Source organism: Asterias amurensis, chromosome 18, assembly GCF_032118995.1.
Source record: "Asterias amurensis chromosome 18, ASM3211899v1".
Lineage (NCBI taxonomy): Eukaryota > Metazoa > Echinodermata > Asteroidea > Forcipulatida > Asteriidae > Asterias > Asterias amurensis.
In genome coordinates this window covers 1,013,767-1,035,721 of record NC_092665.1, presented here as the reverse complement: position 1 = coordinate 1,035,721, position 21,955 = coordinate 1,013,767, and the positions used below count along the sequence as shown (strand labels likewise).

At 38.4% G+C, this 21,955-nt stretch overlaps 1 protein-coding gene across 1 annotated transcript in view; it reads left to right on the top strand.

The window, feature by feature from the left end:
• LOC139950354 (guanine nucleotide-binding protein subunit beta-1) overlaps positions 1-20,183 on the top strand; it is a 29,442-nt gene extending 9,259 nt beyond the window's left edge. The window contains exons 3-10 of the mRNA XM_071948974.1: positions 1,681-1,764; positions 9,904-10,049; positions 10,750-10,816; positions 11,756-11,918; positions 12,240-12,306; positions 12,992-13,193; positions 13,685-13,901; positions 14,289-20,183. Of these exons, the coding sequence (XP_071805075.1) occupies positions 1,708-1,764; positions 9,904-10,049; positions 10,750-10,816; positions 11,756-11,918; positions 12,240-12,306; positions 12,992-13,193; positions 13,685-13,901; positions 14,289-14,395 (1,026 nt within the window). The 5' untranslated portion in view covers positions 1,681-1,707 and the 3' untranslated portion in view covers positions 14,396-20,183. The remainder of the gene's footprint in view (positions 1-1,680; positions 1,765-9,903; positions 10,050-10,749; positions 10,817-11,755; positions 11,919-12,239; positions 12,307-12,991; positions 13,194-13,684; positions 13,902-14,288) is intronic.
• Positions 20,184-21,955: the final 1,772 nt, after the last annotated feature.

The window sequence follows — 21,955 nt, the reverse complement described above, 5'->3', positions numbered from 1 at the left end:
TTCTCCCCAATGATAACTCAGCATCCAATTTGTTGGGCTCTGATAAGATTGGTGGCTGTTTCATTGATAAGGATTTAAATATATGGGCTTACAAACCCACACCAAAACACTCATCTGAAACAATTCTTGGAGGATTTGAAAAGTGGGGCTCAAATTTTCCTGCGTATAAGACGTGGCTTACAACAAACTGACTTTCAAAGGTAACCTTACTGCAGGTTAACTAAGGATACTGTTTCCCAGAAACCCTGTTGCAGTGTTTGTGACATTTGTATTCTAGTTTTATACCTCTGTCAGTAGCGACCCTCTGCCACAGCTGATGATGTATTAAAGCATACAATTCACAATTTGTAAATCAACATTTACATCACCTTTCACTTGGCATTCAGCATGAACCAGCATTCAATACTTTTCAAAGTCCCTTGATCTCAACAAATATAAATGCCATTAAATTTAGTTTTGAATTTGATAATGTCTACTTCCTCATTCTTTCATAATGATACATATACTGTGCAGTTTTTTACAATAGCACTAGTAACACTTTATATGCATACATGCACTATACATGGTAGTTTTCTACATGAAGATCTTCTTATAAATTTTAATTTTAGAAAATTTAGGCATTATTTTATTTTTTGAGTACATGTGTGCTGATAATTCCAATACTGTGCTTCTTATGATTTCTGTATCTAGATTAAAGACGATTGTGTTTTTCTTCCTTCTGCATGATTATTGTTTTATTTTATGGGGAGAACAATGGTTGTACATGTTGTCAATAGCGAAAGATATCTTCTTTCGCAGTGTTGCTAAACCTGGTTCCCATGACAACCAAATATCTCAGGGGTGAATGCGCAGAATATGTACATTTTTCTTATGGGGAAAACCTAAACAAAATATCAATTTCTTTTCTTTAAAAAAAAAACTGAAATACTAAATAAAACAAAATTTTGTTGGATTTCAATGACTTTGCTGAAATTATTGCAGTGGATACAAATGTTCAAGTACTAACCCATTCGCACAACATGCATTGCCTTTTCCAACCAACCCGGCACAATTTCCAGACGATGGCTGAAAATTTATGCACAGCCAACACCATGGGCTTGTATAGTGGTGCTCATAGATCGAATACATCACTACACGGGGCATAGACACGGCTGCATGCATGTACACTGTGGAGCCTGTGCATAATGTACCATGTATAATACGTGCCTCTCATTATGCGGGAGTCAAGCTATGTGGAGACAGTCGACTATATAATCTAGTCAAACCCCACCTTCGTGTAGTCAGGTAGGGCAGCGCAACGGCTGCTTATGCGTAGTGCTTTTGTAATACACAGACTTCATCTTCATCAAAAACACGAGTCGTTGGTTGATGAAATGGTGACTAAGGTCATTTTGTGAAGAAAGAAAAAACAGGATCAATGTTGGTTTGTAATGCTGGGTTGTGAGCAGTTTAGAAATACATGGCAAATCGGATGCGTAATTAAATACAGCATTTGTTTTTGTGGCTAACAAGGTACAATTCTAACTCAATGCGTGTATTTTTGTCTTTGCTTTGTAGTGCTTATGGATATATTTTTTGTGAAGCTCTTTGATGCTGAAACCGTTCCTTGTGTTTTAGGGAATAATTGTCAGCAGTTTACTTTTCTAATTGCAATTTTGTTTTCCTATTATCTTTTTGCAGATTTGATAAATTTAGAAAGCTATCATAATGACGGAGTTAGAACAACTAAGACAAGAGGTTGATACCCTCAAAAATCAAATACGAGTAAGTAGTTCCAAAATTTAATGTTTTTGTTTAGCAGTGGAAATATCTGTGTTTGTTGTTTTGATGTATTAATATTAATGTATTTTTAATGTATTAATTTCTTTTCCGCTTTGTTTTTTTGTTTGTCATGAAAAACGGAAGGAATATCTGCCATTACAGTAATTTACTGCAAAAATGAAAACAGTGTTTTATGTTAGAAGACAAAACATGCACAATGTTGACCGACAAACAAATTGATGTTCTTGCAATTAGCCGTTTAAAAAATATTGTGAACTTCCCTTTAATCATACAGTAGGCCGTGGTTATACAATTTACATGGCAACCTGGACATTGTAGCTATCTCTTTTTTACTTTCATTGCAATATGTTGTTAAAAAAGTTGTCTTAAAAACAGTTTTCATTAAAATTCAAAGCAAATGACGGACAGGTTTAAATAAGAAAAGAAAAAAAGAAAAAAAGGACACCCCACCATGCTTCAGCAGTTGCTGATTTTGTAAAGAAATGGTGTTTTCCTTATACAAGAACAACTTATAATAGGTGTTTTACTTCACACCAGCAAATCAGTTAATAATTCCTTTCTAATCATATTTTCCTAGAGAAATAATTCTGTAGATTGTTGAAGTTATTTGGGGATTTAATCGTATTAGGTGTTCAATGATTCTGTACAAATTAAAGGACACAATATTTGTTTCCCCCTGAAATATTTTTGTGAAGATACTTGAAGTCAATCCGATTAAGCATAAACCCCTCCCCAAGTATATGTTATCCCTTCTCACCTTTGACGACATTGACGTAAATCATTCATAAATTAAAAAGGGGTAGATGAAAGTGCATTTTGCATAGATTGCACATCAAGCGCTGCCTCTGAGTGATTTGTAGCTATTTATTGTGGCAGGCACAAAGGCGGTTGTTCATCTCAAATTAAAGATAGAATTGTAGCTCTCAGAACTTGGTATAAATACACAGATGAGCAATGACTAAAAGCCAAAATACAAATGTTTGAGATGGGCAAAGATACTCAAGGCATGCCTGAAATTAAACCGTTGTCCTGGTCTTGGCATTCAAACTGTAACCATTAAACCTTAAAAATTTCCACCGGCATTACAGGAAGTGCCCTTTGCAATATGACAATGGCCTTGCCATTTTAAAGATGAAATACCAAGGCTGACAAGATGCTGTTAAGCTGCCTACCCACAGTACAGTTTCCTTGTAGAGATGCCCTACATGTACATTACCAAGAAGAAAATGCCTAGGTGCCCCTGCCATTCTGAAAAGGGCCCCATGCCTGTGAACCAGTGGAAATTTGGACCCCTTGTCGTGATGGGAAACAATGCTTAAATCTTTGGGAGGAAAGAGGGCGGGGGATGGGGGAGGCTTGCCCAAGCTCATTGTGCATGTTGGTGGTTGATATGTCATGTGATGACTCACCATACCCTGCACATTATCCTAGTCTGTGAAATTGAATAACGCTGTGGGATGCATGTATCATGGTTTTTCTCTTCTAGCGTGACAGAAACGCATTCCCCATTTAACGCCAGTTATTCAACATTGGTTTGCTATTACCACGGGTTTTGTCCACCTTTATAGGAATCTTAATCTCGTTAGTGTCTTGGTTTCATATTCCATGTATTTACTGCTAATTTATTATCACCAAATGGAATACTTATGATCAATGCCGCATTTCTACGAAAATGCAAGAAGGGTACCAGGGTACCAATGATTTGGAGAAGTTGCCTACGTGACATTTCCTTATGGAAGAAATATTTCATGAGAGGTTGATCTACTAAAGCAGTATTAGTTTGTTTTTTACTCGCTTCCTGCATTTTGAAGTCAGAAGAAAAAATCCAGTGAACCGGTAGCCGATTCCATTTCACACCTTGATCTCATAATAATATTGCCCATGCTCCCTTTCAGTGTTCACAAAAAGAACGGTCTCTCCCCCCCCTCCCCCAATCATCTCCTCACGCTTGGCCTCCATGGCACACAAAAGACAACATAGGCCATTTTGCTGAGTAGTACAGGCGCTGTATCCAGGCAACGCTGTGTGGTGCTGTTCCCTCTAAGTTTGCCTCATACGGCCGTTTTTTTTATTGATTCATGGCGATGAAATGAATTCTGACGGTAACCGTCTGCCTCCGCACAGGGCAACAATTCCCTCAGGGTTGGGTATAGCCATTTCTGCTCTAAAATGGCTCGTCAGGTGTGATATTAATGAGCTGGAATTGAACTCTGGAAAAATGATAGCTGAGATAAATGTTTTCATTAATTCAAAGGGCAACATAAATCGTGAAATCTAAAATAAAAATGGCAATAACAGTATTTTGACCCTTTGTTGTAAATGTTCCACTGCGATGTTGACAGGAATAATTGCAAACAAAAAGTACAGGTCTTGTCTGATGTTAGTTGAAAATACCAATTATCCATCTTGTTGATTCACCCACTTTTGTTATAATATCCAAGGGTGCCAGCGTAAAAACAAAATTCTTTGTGCTTCTTCATTTTTGACAAGCACTGGCTTTGGAATTCATCTTTGAAAGGGCAAGGATGTTTTCATTTTGCGAAAGGCCCCACCATCGGGAAATCTAAAAGTCTATGGAGAACTTTGGGTGCCAAGACTGGGCAACAGAGGCATGGCCTACGTGTTCTCAGTGTCATTTTTGTCAGATTTAGAAAACATATTTTTCTGAAGAAGGTAATTCTTCCAACAGTCTCAAATGTTCCACTACGCCTGTTTTTACTGCTACGGCTGGATAGGCCTTTGTAAAGTACATACATGATACTTCATTGAGGCAACAAGGGCAATTGCCCCCATCGGGATTGCCTCCATGCCCCCGGTCATTGCCTTGGTGCCCTTGAACTGCTCGATTAGAAGTTTACAATATCCTTATAGGGTGCCCTTTACCAAGGAGAAAATGCCTTGGTGCACTTGCCCTTTCAAAAACAAAGCATACAGCCCTCATTGCCCACCAGGCTTGTAGGCTGTGTATTTCACTTGCCCAAAGGAAGTTTAAGTAGCCCAGTGGTCAAATGAACAAGCCTTTCTAAGAGAATTTGTATGGCTGTCAAATTTCTCTGTACCATTGCATCTACACCGGGCATGATATTCTCCCCACTTTAACTTGATTGTCATCTTATTTTTTATTTTTTTAGAAAGCATCAAGTGTTTACTTTTATTCATTAATTTTTTTTCCACAAAACCTCCCAACAACGAAGAAGATAAAAAGAGAAAAAGACATAAAATTTACAGTAAAATGTATAAAAGTGTACACCAAAATATCTAGGCCTTAGGCCAGACATTTTCAAAAATATTCGTGGAATTTGGGCTGCAATTTTTTGTGGAATCATTCAAATGGGTTTGTCATGTACTAAAAACAAGAAATAAAGAATTAACCAGAGGCAGAGACGGTGGTAATCTTTTTGGGAGCCAGCTTTGGCTGAGGAATGTACTGTTAAAAAAAAAAAGGTGTATCATGTAGTTGTTTCTGATACTAAAAATTTACTGTCGTGTATTTTTAAACTGGAGGTCTTGTCATCGCACACCGCGATTGTTACTGCTTTGGATGCAGTTACTAAGCAACAACAAATAATTGAGGGAATGTACACGCATCTCACGACGTCAAGCTTTTTTTTTTTTTTTTTTTATTCAAAGAAACAAAGGCCGGAGGACTCACTTTGCCATCCTGTTTTTTTATAATTTATGCATGGTGGCCGTGGCAATGGGTTGAATGAAGACATCACGCCACAGCTGTCCATCTCGGGCTTTAAAACAGCTGGACTTGCTGGGGATAGCGGGCAGGTCCGATTATAATGGAAATTTGAATGTGACAAAGCCATAAAAAAAGGCAGTTTAGTAGTAGGAGATGGGTGATCAAAAATCAATCCTTTTCTTTTGTTTGAGTATTTTTTATGAAGTTGTAAAATCACGCTAATTTTAGCAAGGACAAAACTTGCTTGCCTGCCTGAACGTGGTATTGGTACAAATGTACGTGTACATTACATGTACTCTCAAATCTTCACACAGGGTTCTAGAGGGGCCAGGGGAGGGATGACATTTTATAAGAACAATATTTTTTCCATTCAACAGTTAATTTTCCCCCATATTTCTTCTTCTCACAATTTTTCATTTATTTTGCTTTTTTTTTAACCACTCCCCCTCCCTTTTTGGTCTTTTTTTTAACCAACTCTTCACATGTATTTTCAAGTTTTACTAGTCCTGTACCTTATTTTGTTAGATTTGATACTGTTTTTATTTATAACTGTTTAGTGTGTGTTATTTCTACTTGATTGTTTTGGGGGAAGGGGGAAACACTGTCATGTAAACAACCCAAAGAAATCCAACTTTCTTTTCAACTTGGTCGTTCAGAGAAAATATCTATTTTTTTTTAAAAATAAAAACCTGGTTAAGCCCTGTCAGTTTCTTTGCACATCAATTGCCATGGGATTTGGTGGAAATCAAAATACAAGGGATGTGATAAATTCATTCGGATTTCCTCCCTGCAAGGAACTTCCTCATCAACAGTATGCAAATTCAGATGGGAATCTATTTGCTTAGTTAGAAACCAGAACACGATTTATAGCCTATTATGTTAATGTGCTGGACACAGGATGTACAAAAAAAACCCAGCAGATCTCACAGAACTTCATAGGGATTCATATGGCTAAAAACTTGATCTATAAAAGGTCCCAAAAGCCTTTAAAGGCACTGGACACTAATGGTAATTACTCAAAATAATTGTTGGCATAAAAACTTACTTGGTATCAAGGAATGGAGAGCTATTGATATAGTGTAAAACATTGTGAGAAACTGCTCCCTCTGGAGTAATGTAGTTTTCAAGAAAGAAGTAATTTTCTACTTAAGTATTTGAATTTGATTTTGAGACTTCAGAATTTTGATTTTGAGGTCCCAAAATCAAGCATCTGAAAGCACACAATTTCGTGTGACAAAGTTTTTTTTCTCTTCCATTGTTATCTTGCAACATCGATGACCAATTGAGTTTAAATTTTCACAGGTTTGTTATTTTAAGCATATGTTGAGATACACCAAGTGAGAAGACTGGTCTTTGACAATTACCAAAGGTGCCCAGTGTCTTTAAGAATCAAGTATAAAGTTTATCCTGCATTCATCACATTCCTGAAATGTTTTGACTGGCATGATGTTTTTTTTCTCATACAGATTCCCTTCCGTAAAGATGCTAACATTGAGAAATAAAAGTTTGTTTTGAAACAATGTTTGTCATTAGGATTTCATCAGGATTCAGCCAATGTACAAGCTAGCGTATTGGGGCCAAAATATTTGAATTGTTGGATTGAACATTTCATTAGTTTTTTGTGTTCTATTTATTTGTGTGTTTTGGACAGTGATCAAGTTCACTTAAAATCATCATCAAGTAAAACCATTAAGATTGCCCCAGATTGCAAAGTAGGGCCTTTAAAACCAAAGATAAACATAATGTTAAGAAACAAATGAGCCAGTTTCTTTTAATATAAAGGCCCATTATTTTCAATTTCGTGCTTATCATCCTTCAGTAGAATTGCTGTCTCAAAAACTCATTTCTAGCCAGTTTTGTTTCTGTTGCCCTGCAAGTCATGTGACAAGGTCTAGGTAAAAATGGTTATGTTTCAATTCAATGCCAAAACATAAATCACCTTTGTGTGCATATAATTTTACATACATCTAAAGTATTGAGCATAGCTAATTATATTTTTGTTGTAAAATACTTTTTAGTTTTAATTTTTGATGTGATCAGTTATTTGCAAAAGCCACGTTTCGTAGAGGTCTTTTGTTTTCCCACCAATTTGACCGTAAAAATATGGCAAAAATACAAGCTTCTCCCTCAAATCAAATAAATTGTCTTCAAATTCGCTTCAGAAGAAATATTGTTTTCCATATTTCATCAGTTAATTGAATGACTGTTCTAAAGTTGTCCATATCAACTCGCAATAGTTGTGTATAATCTAATCCCACACTGGCAGTAAGGTTTCTATTTGAATAGCACCCAGTTGTCAACAACACATAATAGGCCTACATGTACACACAGTCATGCAGGGAGTATACCATGCACAGACTATACAACCAGTACCATTTTAATTAACATAAACCAGCATCTATTATGTGTTGAATCATCAGCCACTGTGGGTGTGCTGTGGCTGGCTTGTGCGTAGTATGTACAGCCAATGTGCATCAATGATATACCCCCTGCATAAGAAAGAGCCTTGTATGCTGTAAGCTGCCTGCCTGCACTGAATCATCCTGGCAGGGGCTGTGTTGTGAATATTAGGTGCTGGGTGGTGCATGGTAATGATATGCAGAGGAGAGGTATGGCAGACTCATGTCTGTTGTTGTTGTGGTACTCTTTATTCAGCAGTCTGGGGGCCTTTGTTGCCGTTTCTTGGGCATTGTGATGATCTTAGCTACTGCATGCCTACTCTGGTTATTTCCTTTCTCCAAGGTTTAAAAATGCAATCTATACAAATTCCATCTTTTTGAAATAACCACTACTACAATTACAAATAAATGTGGATGGCGACCTTTGGATGTTATCGATTTGAATGTTATTGCCTCATATCATGATGCAAAACATCTGTGTTTTTTGGGGTAGTGCAATTTATTGAGGGCAATTTAATTTGAGAAGGTCTATTGTCATGACACAAGCCTGAAAACAGTTCATTGTTTATGAGCTGTTTCAGGGTTGGGAAATGTAGAGACGACCACCGTTTATAGTAAAGCCACTGTAATTTTCAACCATAAAGATCATATTATGATTATTAGGCCAAGGGTATTAACTGTGTTTGGTTTGAAAGTAGACATGTATGTGTTGATCAAATTGGGATGCAGTGAAATACACATACTCCAACAAATATTTCAGGCCTTTTTTCGGGTAGGCAAGCTGTTGCCCCTGGTCATTGCCTTGGTGCCTTTGAAATGTTCTCAAAGAAAATCTTTCTCATAGAGGCATAGTGTCAACCAGAAAGGTGTCTCAAATTTGGACACTCTGTTTTAAATTATAACACCCTGCTTTATCTGTCGTTTACATGTCATTATTGGAAGTGAACGATTTGGACACCCAGTTTTAAAACTTGCACCAAGATTTGGCACCCTTTTACACCCTGGCTTAAAACCTTGCATAGAGGTGCTCTTTACCAAGGAGAAACGGCCTTAATGCCCCTGCTCTTTAAAAGAGGAAGCATCAAGGCCTGATGTTCCAAAATACATGTATTCATGAATTCCTTTTTACTTTTGCCACAACATCTTCCGGTCACAATATTGACTTAGTGCTTATTAAGTATGAATAAGCGCGCCCCAATTTATTAGTCCCCATTTTTATGGAATTGGCTTTCCCAGAATTTTGCCATTTTGCAGGATGTTTTTTCTTATTCCTTGGAAATTAAGTCTACAAAGTTGCCGGCTCAATTCGTTGAATTTACTTTGCCTGAAGTTAAAAAAAAATTCACACGGGAAGTTGATTCCAGGGAATACGTTTTGATTATTGTTGGATGCTTCCGAATGATGCACTCTAACATTTTGGAATCTTACCTCAGATTCATCAAATTGTTCTGAGGTATGCTATTTAGCATGTTTACCGGTTCATTTAACAATATGTTTTTATTGTACAATACCAATTCTTTATTTGCTGGTGTGAATATTTTTGTGGGTTGGGGGGGGGGGCTCTTATCATGCATCCATACTTTAAACATGCATGGAAATAACACATGGGTTACAGAGGCCATGATCTCTATTGCCCCTTGCCTTAGCCTTGGTGTCCCTTCAATTGTTTGCCTACAGACTTTAAAGATTTGTAAATGGAAGTGCCCTTTGCAAAATGAAAATGGGCTTACCCTCTCAAAGATGTCTGGTGTTCAGCTTTTATTTTCCTAGGATTAGGAATGTTTTGTTGCTGTGATGTTGAACACAGAAATATTTCAAATTGTTATTATATTGTAATGTATATATTTATCTATCTTTCTTGAAAGAAGGTCCCACATTCCTTCTTGTACTTCAGATATTTTATGATGGAGTACAGGATTAAATGAAAAATTTTGAAGAATTTCATCGAATGAGATTGTTTTGATAGCTATGGAATTTCTTGATTAAACTATGTCTTTAACAAGCCACCTTTTTGCATTGTTTCTCCCATTGCAGGATGCCAGAAAAGCAGTCAACGATAGTTCCCTTGCTACCATCACATCTAATATGGACTCAATAGGAAGGATCCAAATGAGAACTAGACGCACACTTCGAGGCCACTTAGCCAAAATCTATGCCATGCATTGGGGTTCAGACTCAAGGTATAGTATTCCACAACCCCCCCCCCCTCAGTTTCAACCCGTTGAAACAATCATTGCAAACTTGGCACCCATTACCACAAAAGAGGATGCATAGGACTTCCCACACTTTAGTTCTTTAACCCATGTCTTCCTAAATGACAGCAGGATTCATGATTGGAGGAGAAAACTCCACAATTTCAGAGCTTGTAAAACTTTCAAGACCAGAATCAAATTGAGGTAAAAAAATTCTCAGAATTTCCCTTAGCGTCCAAATTTTCCTTGAAAGAAGAAACACAGTCACAAAAGGGAGACAAAAATAGTCCACATTGTGTCCAAAATTGTAGTTTTTTATTTCTAGCTCAATGCACAGTCTATAAACCTGAATTGTAAATATCAGGAATTTTCACATTTACTTATTCTCATCTCTGCATATGAGATATTGGTAAGTAATTATACAGCATGAGCAGCAGCAAACAAAATTTTCCCTTAAGGGCAACTCTGCAAAATTGTTGATTTGAAAACCTTTGCGACCACTTCATCGGTCATCATTGTGTTTGTTACATAACCCAAGACTTTTGCTAGAAGGGCCCAATTTCATGGCTCTGCTTACCACAGAATTACAAATGCATAGTTCTAAGAGCCATAAAGTTGAACCGAAGTCTTGCTGTTCATATCCCATTCTGACCATTTTCCCTTCCTTTGTTTTTCTTGACGTTTACAGCAGAAACCTAGTGAGCGCATCACAAGACGGCAAGTTGATAGTATGGGATTCTCAGTCAACCAATAAGGTACGCTATAACGGAGAGTGCTGGGCAATTTTGTTTAGTATGCTAATGGGCAGGCCCGCCCAGTACCGGCCACTGGCTACAACACTGACAGCAAGGTTGCATGTTTCTGTGGTATACTGTCATGCCCACTCGTGTCGAACCGACAAAAAGTCACCGCACTATCAGGTGTGACAGGAAATAGACACAGGTTTTCTGGAACGTGTTCATTTGTCATCTCGTGAAAAGCATCCTCTGCTTTTTTAACTGGCCTTTTGTGCAATCTGAATGCAGCTGGTATATGTAGCCTATGGTAAATGTGCCTGGTCATTGTGACTTGCACATGAAGGGCAAGATGGCTGTTGCTTTAACACATGAAATGAGGAAGTGAGCCATATGCACAGGCGCCATCTTAAAAAATATTTACCACAATTAAACTCTGGAAAGCAAGTAGAGTAAAAAATAGACACCAAGCTGCAGTTTTTATGAGACTCTGCCAGGTTGTCTTATCAGTGAAATAGGTGAACCAAGGGCATACATGTAGATCGTCTGCATAAGAGTTTGTTGCTTTCATGTATGATGCTTTGTCCTTGAAGAGCTAAGTTAAGTCCAGGCAAGGCAGTTCTTTGTTAGTATAGGGCACCTCAATAAGGGACTTGAACATGTCAAGGGGCACCAAGGCGTTGGCCATGTGTATGTTCAGAAGTAAATGCCTTTGTTGTCTCTCGTGACGTTTCCGGCTTGCTGCAGTAAGGGCATGTCTTTGAGGGAAATGTAAATTTCTATCTGAACATTTCAGTGGGCACCAAGGAGTGACCAGTGGCATGGAAGCAATTGCCTCTGTTGCTTCGAAGTACATGTGGGTGCCTTACTTGTCTTCATGTAAGCGAATGGTGTCGTTTAAATAATTTGACTTGATTGAACAGAGTAATGATTTCGTTTTTCTTTCTCACTTTATGATAGGTCCATGCAATTCCCCTGAGATCTAGCTGGGTTATGACCTGTGCCTACGCACCATCGGGTAGTTATGTGGCATGCGGTGGTCTGGATAATATCTGTTCAATCTATAGCCTCAAGACGAGGGAAGGAAATGTCCGCGTCAGCAGAGAATTGCCAGGGCATACCGGTAAGAGCAAACCCCAAAATCTAACCCCTGAACCTAAGACCCTAACCCCCAAAACCATTAAACCCCAAAATCCAAAACCCAAACCCAAATGACTTAGTTATGACTTCCCTCATAAATGGCCATGTACTGCGGAGACCTGAGGTGTCCCTTGCTGTTTTGGACCCACAATACTAACCCTTGGAACCCGGTTGACAGCATTGAGGTCTGCACCGCACTTACATTTTGACAGCATTGAGGTCTGCACCTAGTCCCTCGTTTCCCCCCTTCCCCACACCCAACAAATATTTTAACGTTAACGCCTTCTTTTGATTGCACCCACAGGTTACCTTTCATGCTGCCGTTTCATTGATGATACCCAGATTGTAACTAGTTCAGGAGATATGTCATGGTAAGTACAACCTTGTTTATAGTAATCCCTTTGTGCTAAAATATGTAGACAGTATCCACTCATCGCTTTGTATGAATCCATCACTCATAGACTCTTGCATAATAATCTGAAATTTCTCATCCCTGATAAACATTTGCGAATTGACTGCCTAGTAGAGATCAATCAACTGCAATTCATGGGATATCATTTGTTGATGGTCAAGAATGATGGACAAGAACATGTACTTGCCAAGTCAGCATCTAGACTATACAGGCAATACCTAGTGTTGGGGGTTGTAATTCTGAGAGTCTGCTAAACAGTAGAAACTTCCAGTGCTGCTCACCCTTTTTCTGCCCAACATTTCCTGAAAATAAACCATTCTGTCTTCGTGTTCTGATTAACAAATATGAAAATGATTCCCTCATTATGAAAACTGTTTCACTATGATGTTGAATGTGGTTCTAATTATCTCCCTGACTGCTGTAGTAGATCTCTCTGATTGCAAGATGCAAATGTTGACAGCTCTGGAACGTCACAAGAAGAGTAGATGTGTTGATTTGTACAAATTGAAATCTCGAAAGATTCCCAGCTTTCCCAGAGTGTTCATTTGAATGTTTCAAATGGCTTCAGACATTGTCAGTGAAAGAACTTTTCCCTATTTAGTCTGGTGACATCAATATGCTTTTCTCCCTCCTTCAACCCACAGTGGCCTTTGGGACATAGAGACAGGGCAGCAGACGACAGGTTTTACCGGGCACACAGGAGACGTGATGAGCTTGTCAGTGTCAAACGACAACCGGACGTTCGTGTCCGGTGCTTGTGATGCCTCTGCAAAACTATGGGATATAAGGGAAGGCAACTGCAAGCAGACATTCACTGGTCACGAATCAGATATTAATGCCGTAACAGTAAGTTTCACTCCTTGTATTTAACAATCTGATCTGGGATCACGCGGAGGCACACGTTCCTCTCCTATCGTGGCCGCGGTGCTTGCTAAGAAAGTTTCCCAAAGTGCCCACTATCCTAAAGTTTTACCCCTTCATGACCATTTAGGCATTTAAGCCGTCATTCTTTCAAGTTGACCCCCTGCTGTGTTGTTATTGTGATCATTAACAACCGTGTACACAAATTCTTACAGAAAAAGTTTGTCTAAGTCGTTGCAATGTTTTTGTGTAAATGGTATTTCAGGGCTGATACTTCATGGAGGCAACAAAGTCGATTGCCTCAAAGCCCCCTTGGTGCCCTTGAAAATGCTACAGTAGAAATTAACAATTTCATCATAGGGTGCCCTTTACCATGTACAAAAATGCCTTGGTGCCCTTGCCCTTTCAAAAACGAAGCATACAGGCCTGGTATTTTCAGGATGAAACTCAACTCTCTCTTTCTTTCACTTTGATAGTTTTTCCCAAATGGCCATGCCTTCGCCACCGGCTCTGACGATGCCACCTGCCGGTTGTTTGACATCCGGGCCGATCAAGAGCTGATGCTATACTCGCATGACAACATCATCTGCGGCATCACGTCGGTAGCTTTCTCAAAGAGTGGTCGTCTGTTGATGGCTGGATACGATGATTTCAACTGCAATGTCTGGGATTCTATGAAGGGAGAGCGTGCAGGTAAGTTTGTCGAACAGACCTCAACCCAAAAAAGCCCCCTCTGGGACCAACTACGTAGACTTGCTTATTGTACAGACGTATGTAGACTTGCTTGTTGTACAGATTTGCCGAGAGCAAACAAAACTGCGAAATCAAGGAACCTTATAAAATCAATACAGGGTAGTTGCTTGACACATGGAGTGTTGGCCAGAAACTTTTTCAATTCAGCACAGTGTACACAGTGCATGCCCGCCATTTTAGAGTCAGTTCCGCTGTACTTTTTGCCTGCCATGCCTGCCAAAATAGCAGACATAATAGGTTCGGCTAAATGCGCTACGCGTCGTGCAAGGGGTAAGTTATTCAAGACTGTTCCTAACGTTTCTTTTCTTGTTTGCTTGTTCTTTGTAGGTGTGCTGGCAGGCCACGATAATCGCGTCAGCTGCTTGGGAGTGACTGATGACGGCATAGCAGTATGCACAGGCTCCTGGGATAGCTTCCTCAAAGTCTGGAACTAAACACACAATCTCCCGTGAGCAATAGGGGAGGGGGTTACCCCCTGACCAGCTAATGAGGGGTACACACTCTTAACCCCCAACAGCTCCCGAGAACAGTTTCTATCTTCATGACCCATAGCCAAGTAAAGGGGGCACCCCCCGTTGCAGGGGGGGAAAACTTAAAGGATTAATGCACTACTTTGCCCACTTCTTTGGACCCTGTTTTTGATTGTAGTGCATCGGTGCACGTGTAGGGCTCTGCCAATGAAAAGGGATATATACTAAAACCATTGAGTGTTGTCAGATTTCTTAAGAGTTGGGCGGGGTTGTGTGTGTGTGTCCGTCCGAGTGCTTAAGTTTAGCGCTTCGTTCAGACAGTATCTACATTAAATGCGCACGTGTTGAGAAAAAATGGATACCAAGTGTTAGTGGTCTTATCGAAAGTAATAAATTGTGCACGACATGCTCAGAGGATGTGGGGAGACAGAAATGGATTTTAGATCTGGGCGGGGGGAAGGAGGGACGAACATTGATTCGTTTTTTAACTTCCCGTAGAAGGCGTTCTCGTGGGTTAGTGCTCAACTTTAAAAATTCCAGGCGAAGGAGATTAGCTATGATCGTAAAGTGTGCGCTATTTGTGTAAATATTTTTGTTTTTATTTGGTCTGTATTAACTAATTTTGAATCTGCGTAGTTGGCATGTGGAGAGTGGGCGGGGCAGGGGGGAAGGGGAATGTTTCTTTAGGAAAGCATGAGTGAGTCTCCGAGTTTTTGTTTACAAAAGTACTAACTGTGGCCATTTTAAAAGAACGAAGTTCCTCGATGCTTCTTACCTATTTTCAACTAGTTTTTGTAATCTGTGAGTGAAACTTGACACAGACTGACTTTATAAGTAGTAAAAAAACAAAACAACAACCAAAAACCACACACCTCTACAACGTAACAAAGAACAGTTATCTTCTTCGCTGGAATTTTTAAGGAATCTCATAAACTAATGGAATAATCTTTTGTGTTTTGGGTTTTAAAGTATATATATATTAAACTCAAAAGAAATATGAATAGCCCATTTTATCTTATACATGTATCCATCGTAGATGCATGTATAAGATCAATTTCATTTTTTAATTTCACAAGTGGTTAAGTGTTGAATAGAATTGGGTGGCATGGGGAACGTGTAGATTTTTCACCACCATTACGATAGTTTAGCTAATCCCACAGAAAGTACGGTTTAAAAGAAAAAAAAAGAGGAAAAAAAAAAAAAAAAAAGTAACAAACTTAACCTCTGCATGTGTGACACAGTGGTTAATATTTATGTTCAGGATGTTTATTTTTTTTTCTCTCTTTATTGTTGGTATCATTTGTATACGCCGCCGTTTGGGACAGAATTTAAACCAAGTAAAAAAATAAACTATATTAAACTTGAGAGTGATGACGGTGAAATATATCCCTTCTACCCAGGCTAGTTTGCAGCAGTTAATTCCTGGCTTTAATGGTTTCAGAGAAGTCTGTTTCTTCTTCGTCAAGGAAGGAAATGTATCTGAGATACATACATAAAATGATCGGTTAAAAGGAATCTAAGGTTATGGTTCAATTCTCGATGTTGGTTATGAAAAACACTGGGTCGGAAAATCTGCTGCTGGATGGTCGGCCTTCTCTTTGAGCTGAGCATTGCTTGGGAGAGAGGGGTCGTTTCTTTTCTCCAGTGATATGCTACATGGTCATTGGGCAGAAAGACTCCCTAGTGTTTTAACTCTTCTCACCCTTGGTTTGAGAAAGAGTGTAATAAACAAAAACGCTAATACATTTTTATCTTGATCGAATGCCTTGATGTCAAGATAAAGTTTGGTGTAGTTTTACGTCGTTGAGTGTTTTTTTTCGGGGGCAGTATTTTGTAACCACTTAGTATTTTTTAATTATTCAACTCAGTGAGGTGGAGCAACAGATTTATTACACTCACCAATTTAATTTGGTTTTTAGTATTTATACAACCATTTTAACATGTTATCTCTCTTATTGGCCTGTTAATCATCGTAAAAACATACTCAGTACGCTGGTGGATATGATTTTGGAATTGCGTTGAATTTTTTACTCAACCACAGAAAGCACTCTTTATTATAATATAGTTTACAGACTTTTTGGTTCTAATGTTGCATCGGTTGGAAGCTCATGTGAAACGAGAAGCTGCTTGCTCACACAAAGCTCTGCCTGTATTTCTAGGCTTTTTTTATCAATCTGGCTGGCAAAGTGTGCTCACAGCATCTGGGAGACTATCCCCTTAACCCATGGCTGCTATAAATAGCATGTGATGTCGTCAGCCCCCTTCCCCTCAACACCAGTGTACATCACATTGGCTTTGCTTTTTTGTAGTGCGGCAAAGCTTTTAGTGGATTGGATTAGTGGACTGGATTAGTGGATTGGATTAGTGGACTGAGTATAATATGATAAAGTTACAATCAGCAGCTGCAGATCAGTGAGAACTCATCTTGTAAAGAAAGGTGGTAGTTCTGTCTTTTCTTTTATTACGGCACACGCTAAAGAAAAAAATCTAAATAAGTAAAAAAATATATAAATAGTAGCTATACTTGTAAGTTTTTTGGGGGCAGGCTTATTAATATAGGTATTTGTTTATTTCGGAAAGTGAAACAATATGATATACCTTGTGAAATCTGGTTATTGAAAAAAAATCGTGGGGTTTCGTGTATGAATTTATTGCCAGTCTTGAAGCTGAATTGGGTTGAAAACGAAACGACAAACATGACACGTTAGTCCAAATGTTTTTAATGAAGCAGAAATTATGTATATCTGCAAGTTCTCATGGGGGATTATGTGTAGTGTTGTGTACTATCGCATAGTCGCACGTGAGGACGTTGGATTCTTTGTGTATTAATATGATGTATGTGTATTTAAGAAAAAAAATTAATAAGAAAGTAAAAAAAAAAGTCATGAATTTTAACACTTATTAATAGAAAAAAAATTGCATAGCCATCAAGATATAGATCCTTTTCATCCTAAACTAGTACACTTTTGTATCATGGACGGAAAAAAAAATTAAATTGTGACTTGAAATGACGTGAACGTTTAAAATCTGTGTAAAAAAAAAAAAAAAAAAAAAAAAAGCTATGTGTGCAGGGTTTTCACTTTGTAATTTGGTCGGACACCCATCTCTCAATGCTTCTGTAGATCGTTGTAGGGGAAATCTGGGAGTGGGGAGGGGGGAGCGGGGAGAGTCACAAAGCTGTTGACGATTTTAAGAAAATCATTTCTTTTGTGTGTAACACTGGTAGGATTTCAATTTAAAAAGAAAGCAAAATACGGATGGCATTTTTGTCTTACAGAGCAGAGAAAGAAAATGAAAAAAAAAAAGAAATGTTGAAAAAAAAAATAAAAATCTGTGCGCAAACATTTTGTAGATAGTGATCGTAGACTGTGTAGTCGGGACGCCAGTACTGTATGCGGTACCCTCATAACATGTGCACCATTGCTGTTGATTCTGTGGGCCACCTTGGGCGCCACGTTCTTGATTATATTAAAGAAAGAAAAACACAATTTGAGTGGTCGTAATTACTTTGTAAGACATGTAAGCTAGCGTTCTTGCATTACTCTCACATTTTTTTTTTAATTCGGTTTTTCCTTTTTTGAGGTAGAATTGTTTGTTAACAGCACAACAATGTGGCCGTTGGGGAAAAAGTGTACACTTTTTAATAGTGTCGGTGTTATATGGAGATTGCTAGCAGCCCACGAAGACATAATTAATGTACTTTTGATATAGAGTTTGTGTATAGGATATTTGTCTAAACGATTCTTTTTTTTTCTTCAATTCTTGTTTGCAGCCACGAAAAGGTTACTAAATGTGAATCTGTTTCTTAGTAGTAGCACATCGTCATCAGACTGCCTTGACATCTTATTTACCATGCCGTGGCCTTCTTGTTTTGAGTCTCTTCTGTGAACCAAGTTCCAGGAGGCTCAATGAGTCAGGCACCGTGACCAATACAGACTGGTACCTTGCGATGTGATGGCTGATTATGCACTTTGTATCTGTGTCATGCCTTCCAGCATTCGCACCAGAAATAGTCTGGTACCTATGACGTGGCGGCCCACTGTTAATCCGTGCCATGTCGATAGCGGGGGTCTGACCCAAGATGGCCACTGCATGGATAAAATATGTCATGGCAGTTTATTTCACTGTATCGTTTTTATATGCAGGGCTTTTATTGTGAGCTGCACCGTTCACAGATCCGCTGGTTCTCAACTTGGCAAAAACTGCTAAGCTTGGTGGAAGTGTACTTAGCTGAGCAAATAATGCTGATTACCAGTTAATGTGCAATGTAGATCCATCAGTGTTATAGCTGGCGGTCACTTTAAAATGCTTACTACACTAAGTGGCTAGCCCACACCCTGCTTAGCAGTTTTAGATAAAAACCAAGCAATGTAGAGGTAAAGTTGTTTTTCAATTTTTTTTTTCGGGGCCAAAAAATACAACTTTTAATTCACCTTACGATTGAAGGTATGTAAATAAAATAAATGGACCGAAGCTTAGAAAAAATATACCCCCGCAGGGGTTTATCATGCAAGCGCCATCTTTGTCTGGTTACCTGCGCTCGCCTGCACAATTGTAATACTAGTTCTTGGTGCAAAAAAAGGGTGCCAGGCTGTTGTCCATCCATGCTTGGTTTTGGTCCATTAAGCAGTTCCGAGTTTGGGAACAGCGGGTCCGTTTTAAAAGTCAATAGATACTTTGAAAGAATTTTATCTGTCGCACAGAAACTGTAAATTGCTTCTTTTCCAGAATTTGCATATGTGTGTTAGCATGTATGTAGATAAAGCCCTAGGTGCTATGGACTCTTGTATGCGTAATAGACTTTTTACACTTTGCACGGATGGAAAAGTTCACACAGTCAAACCGGAGGTTTTTACAGTAAAAAGCTAACAAGAATTGTCAAACAACTATAAGGGAGAACATTAATTGATCAGGATGCTTCAGTCACTGGATTAAACACTATTTGAGTACACTCGGCATTGTTAAATGGGTGAAAAATGTCAAGCCAAATTTAAATGCAACTTCAAAAATTTGCTAAGCCAAATTCTCTTATAGCAAATTTCAAAAGATGACACATTTTCTATGAAGTTTCATATGCATCTTGTGAGCTGTATGGTATCCAAAACTATAGCAAAGTGCTATGTAGTTCACACAAAGTTTTAAGTGATAATTGCAATTGAATGATTTTGCCGAAATGCCAATCATTAGCATGGTTATGTCGTTGCCTTAAACTGGCACTGCTTTTTAATTGGAAAATAACACCAGAAGTGACCTATGCATTTACTCACAGCTCTGTGCTTCTGAAGTTGCGCTGCCTGGTGGCACAGCCATGAAATGCCTGGGTTTGATTGTACGTCATTCGGAACAGAAGTAAAATGTCTATTGTGCATCTCTGAAGAGTCATGCCAAGGGTCTTGTACTCCTTAATCATTATTCACTGTGAAGTTGTTTTAAAATAAATAAAAAGGGGGAAAAGTGAAAAAAAAAAAAAAAAAAAAAAGTGTCACCAACATCTTGCTCAAACTTTCACGGGCGCAATTTAAATGCCTTGTTTTATTTGATCTCTGAATATGATTAAAAAAACGTTAAGTGTACAGTTATAATTGGATATATCAATGTAGTAATAGCAGAAAAGTGTATTATTAAAATGAGGAGCCTCTCTGGATTTAAAAACAAAAGAAAAAAAGAGAACAATAGGTAGTTTCCCCCCACCTATGTGTACACTTCCCCCCCTTCTCAAAAAAAAAAAAGAAAAAAAAAATTTGTTATTGTTCTTACGCTGATTGCTTAACAACTGCTGTGGGAACTGAAGGTAAAACTCAAGAAAACCACCACCATCCTGCAGGTTTTAAAAACTTGACGTGACGACAAATTGACTCTATTGCTGATTATTATTATTATTATTATTATTATTGTTATAGATGCGTAGTTGTTGGTGATAACGTTAGTAGATAGGTCGGATAAACTCCTCGACGCGACGTCTAAAAACTTTACGTAACGTTATGAAACAATTGTACTATTGATAGTAAAGAACCCAAACAGATTAATGGTGTTCTCTATGGGCGACTGGGTTACCAGTTTGCCGAAGAAAAACACATTGAATAAAAATAATGTGTGCACATGCACTATATACAGATGGTTAAGTTCACCACCCTTACGTGGTCATGTGTACACCAACTCTTTATATATATAATATAAAAGAATAGATGAAGACTCTTTGGAGTCTGGTGTCCTGTCTTAGTTTAATTGTGTCGTGTATCACATGGTAAAAGCCTGTGCCCACGTTTTTCTGTATGATGGCAGTAAGTTAAGCGTAAGTAAAATAAACTTGTGTCTTTATCAAAAAAAATGTGATGTCGTTTGTTATTCTGTGAGATGTGTTTGTTATTTCATTGACTTTATCTATTCCAATTTGTCACACGCCTGTATAAAGGTACATAGAAGATTGACAAAAAGCCCATTTCACTCGACAATTTTAAAAGGGTCCTTGCTCTAAAGCATGGTTTTTAAATTTTACCAAATGCCCCTCATATGAAAGGACAAAGTCTATACTTGGCATCATACTTAAGTAAGATTTCACTGGGAACCTTGTAGCCTTTTCACACAAAGTGCAACTTACAAAATTTCACAACCATGCTAAAATTAAGCAAGGGACCCCAGCTAAATTGCTGTTGTGTGAAAATGGCTTAATAAACCCCATACCACTGTGACTTCATGCTTGCATCCAAGCTTCAGGTCATCTTCCATTAATTAATACACCACAAGGGAAACTGCTTGACTGGGTACAAAAACAGTTTGGGACTGAACGAATAGAAATTGTCTAGAAGAGAGGGACTTGAACCCGAAACCTCTGGATCAATGTGCAAGCTCTCGACCAACTGAGACCTATTGCTGGTGGCTTCCCTCATATGTCATGAGCTTTTGCTCATTGGTGACAAAATGTAGTGACTGCCAACATGGGACTAGAGAGCTCAGGTGGTTGAGCACAGTAATGTTAATCCAGAGGGTGCAGGTTCTAATCCTGCTCTTGTCAATTTTATTTGGCCCAAAATAAAAATAGAAATCTACTAACCAGTCCTATTTTGGTTTATTATTTCTGCTGGTTCCTAATTTGTTTGTGTTTTTTGGGGTAAGCCAAATGACTTATCTATCCCATTTCTTTTCTTAGTTGAAAGAAGAAAGTAATTTGTCTTCAAACTAAATTTATTCTCACAAACTCTCTCAAGAAATTGTTTAAGATAAATTAAAATAAACCCCAGAATTTATTTTTACCTCTTGCAACTATAAGTAAGACTTAGATAAGATCAACATAAACTACCCACACTATTCTGAACACTAAAAACAAAATAAAGTGAACTTTCTGGAAACTTTCTTCTTATCATTCTAGACAGATTCCCCATCTTAACTCTTTCTTATAGTGTTATTATTAATAGGGGAGACGGGGTGTACGGCCGTCTTATTTTGTTGTGATTACGCCCTCAGTTGACGTGTGTACGTGGTCGGGTTTTGCTCGTCGAAAAGTTAACGAGAGGAGACCCTGTTTTT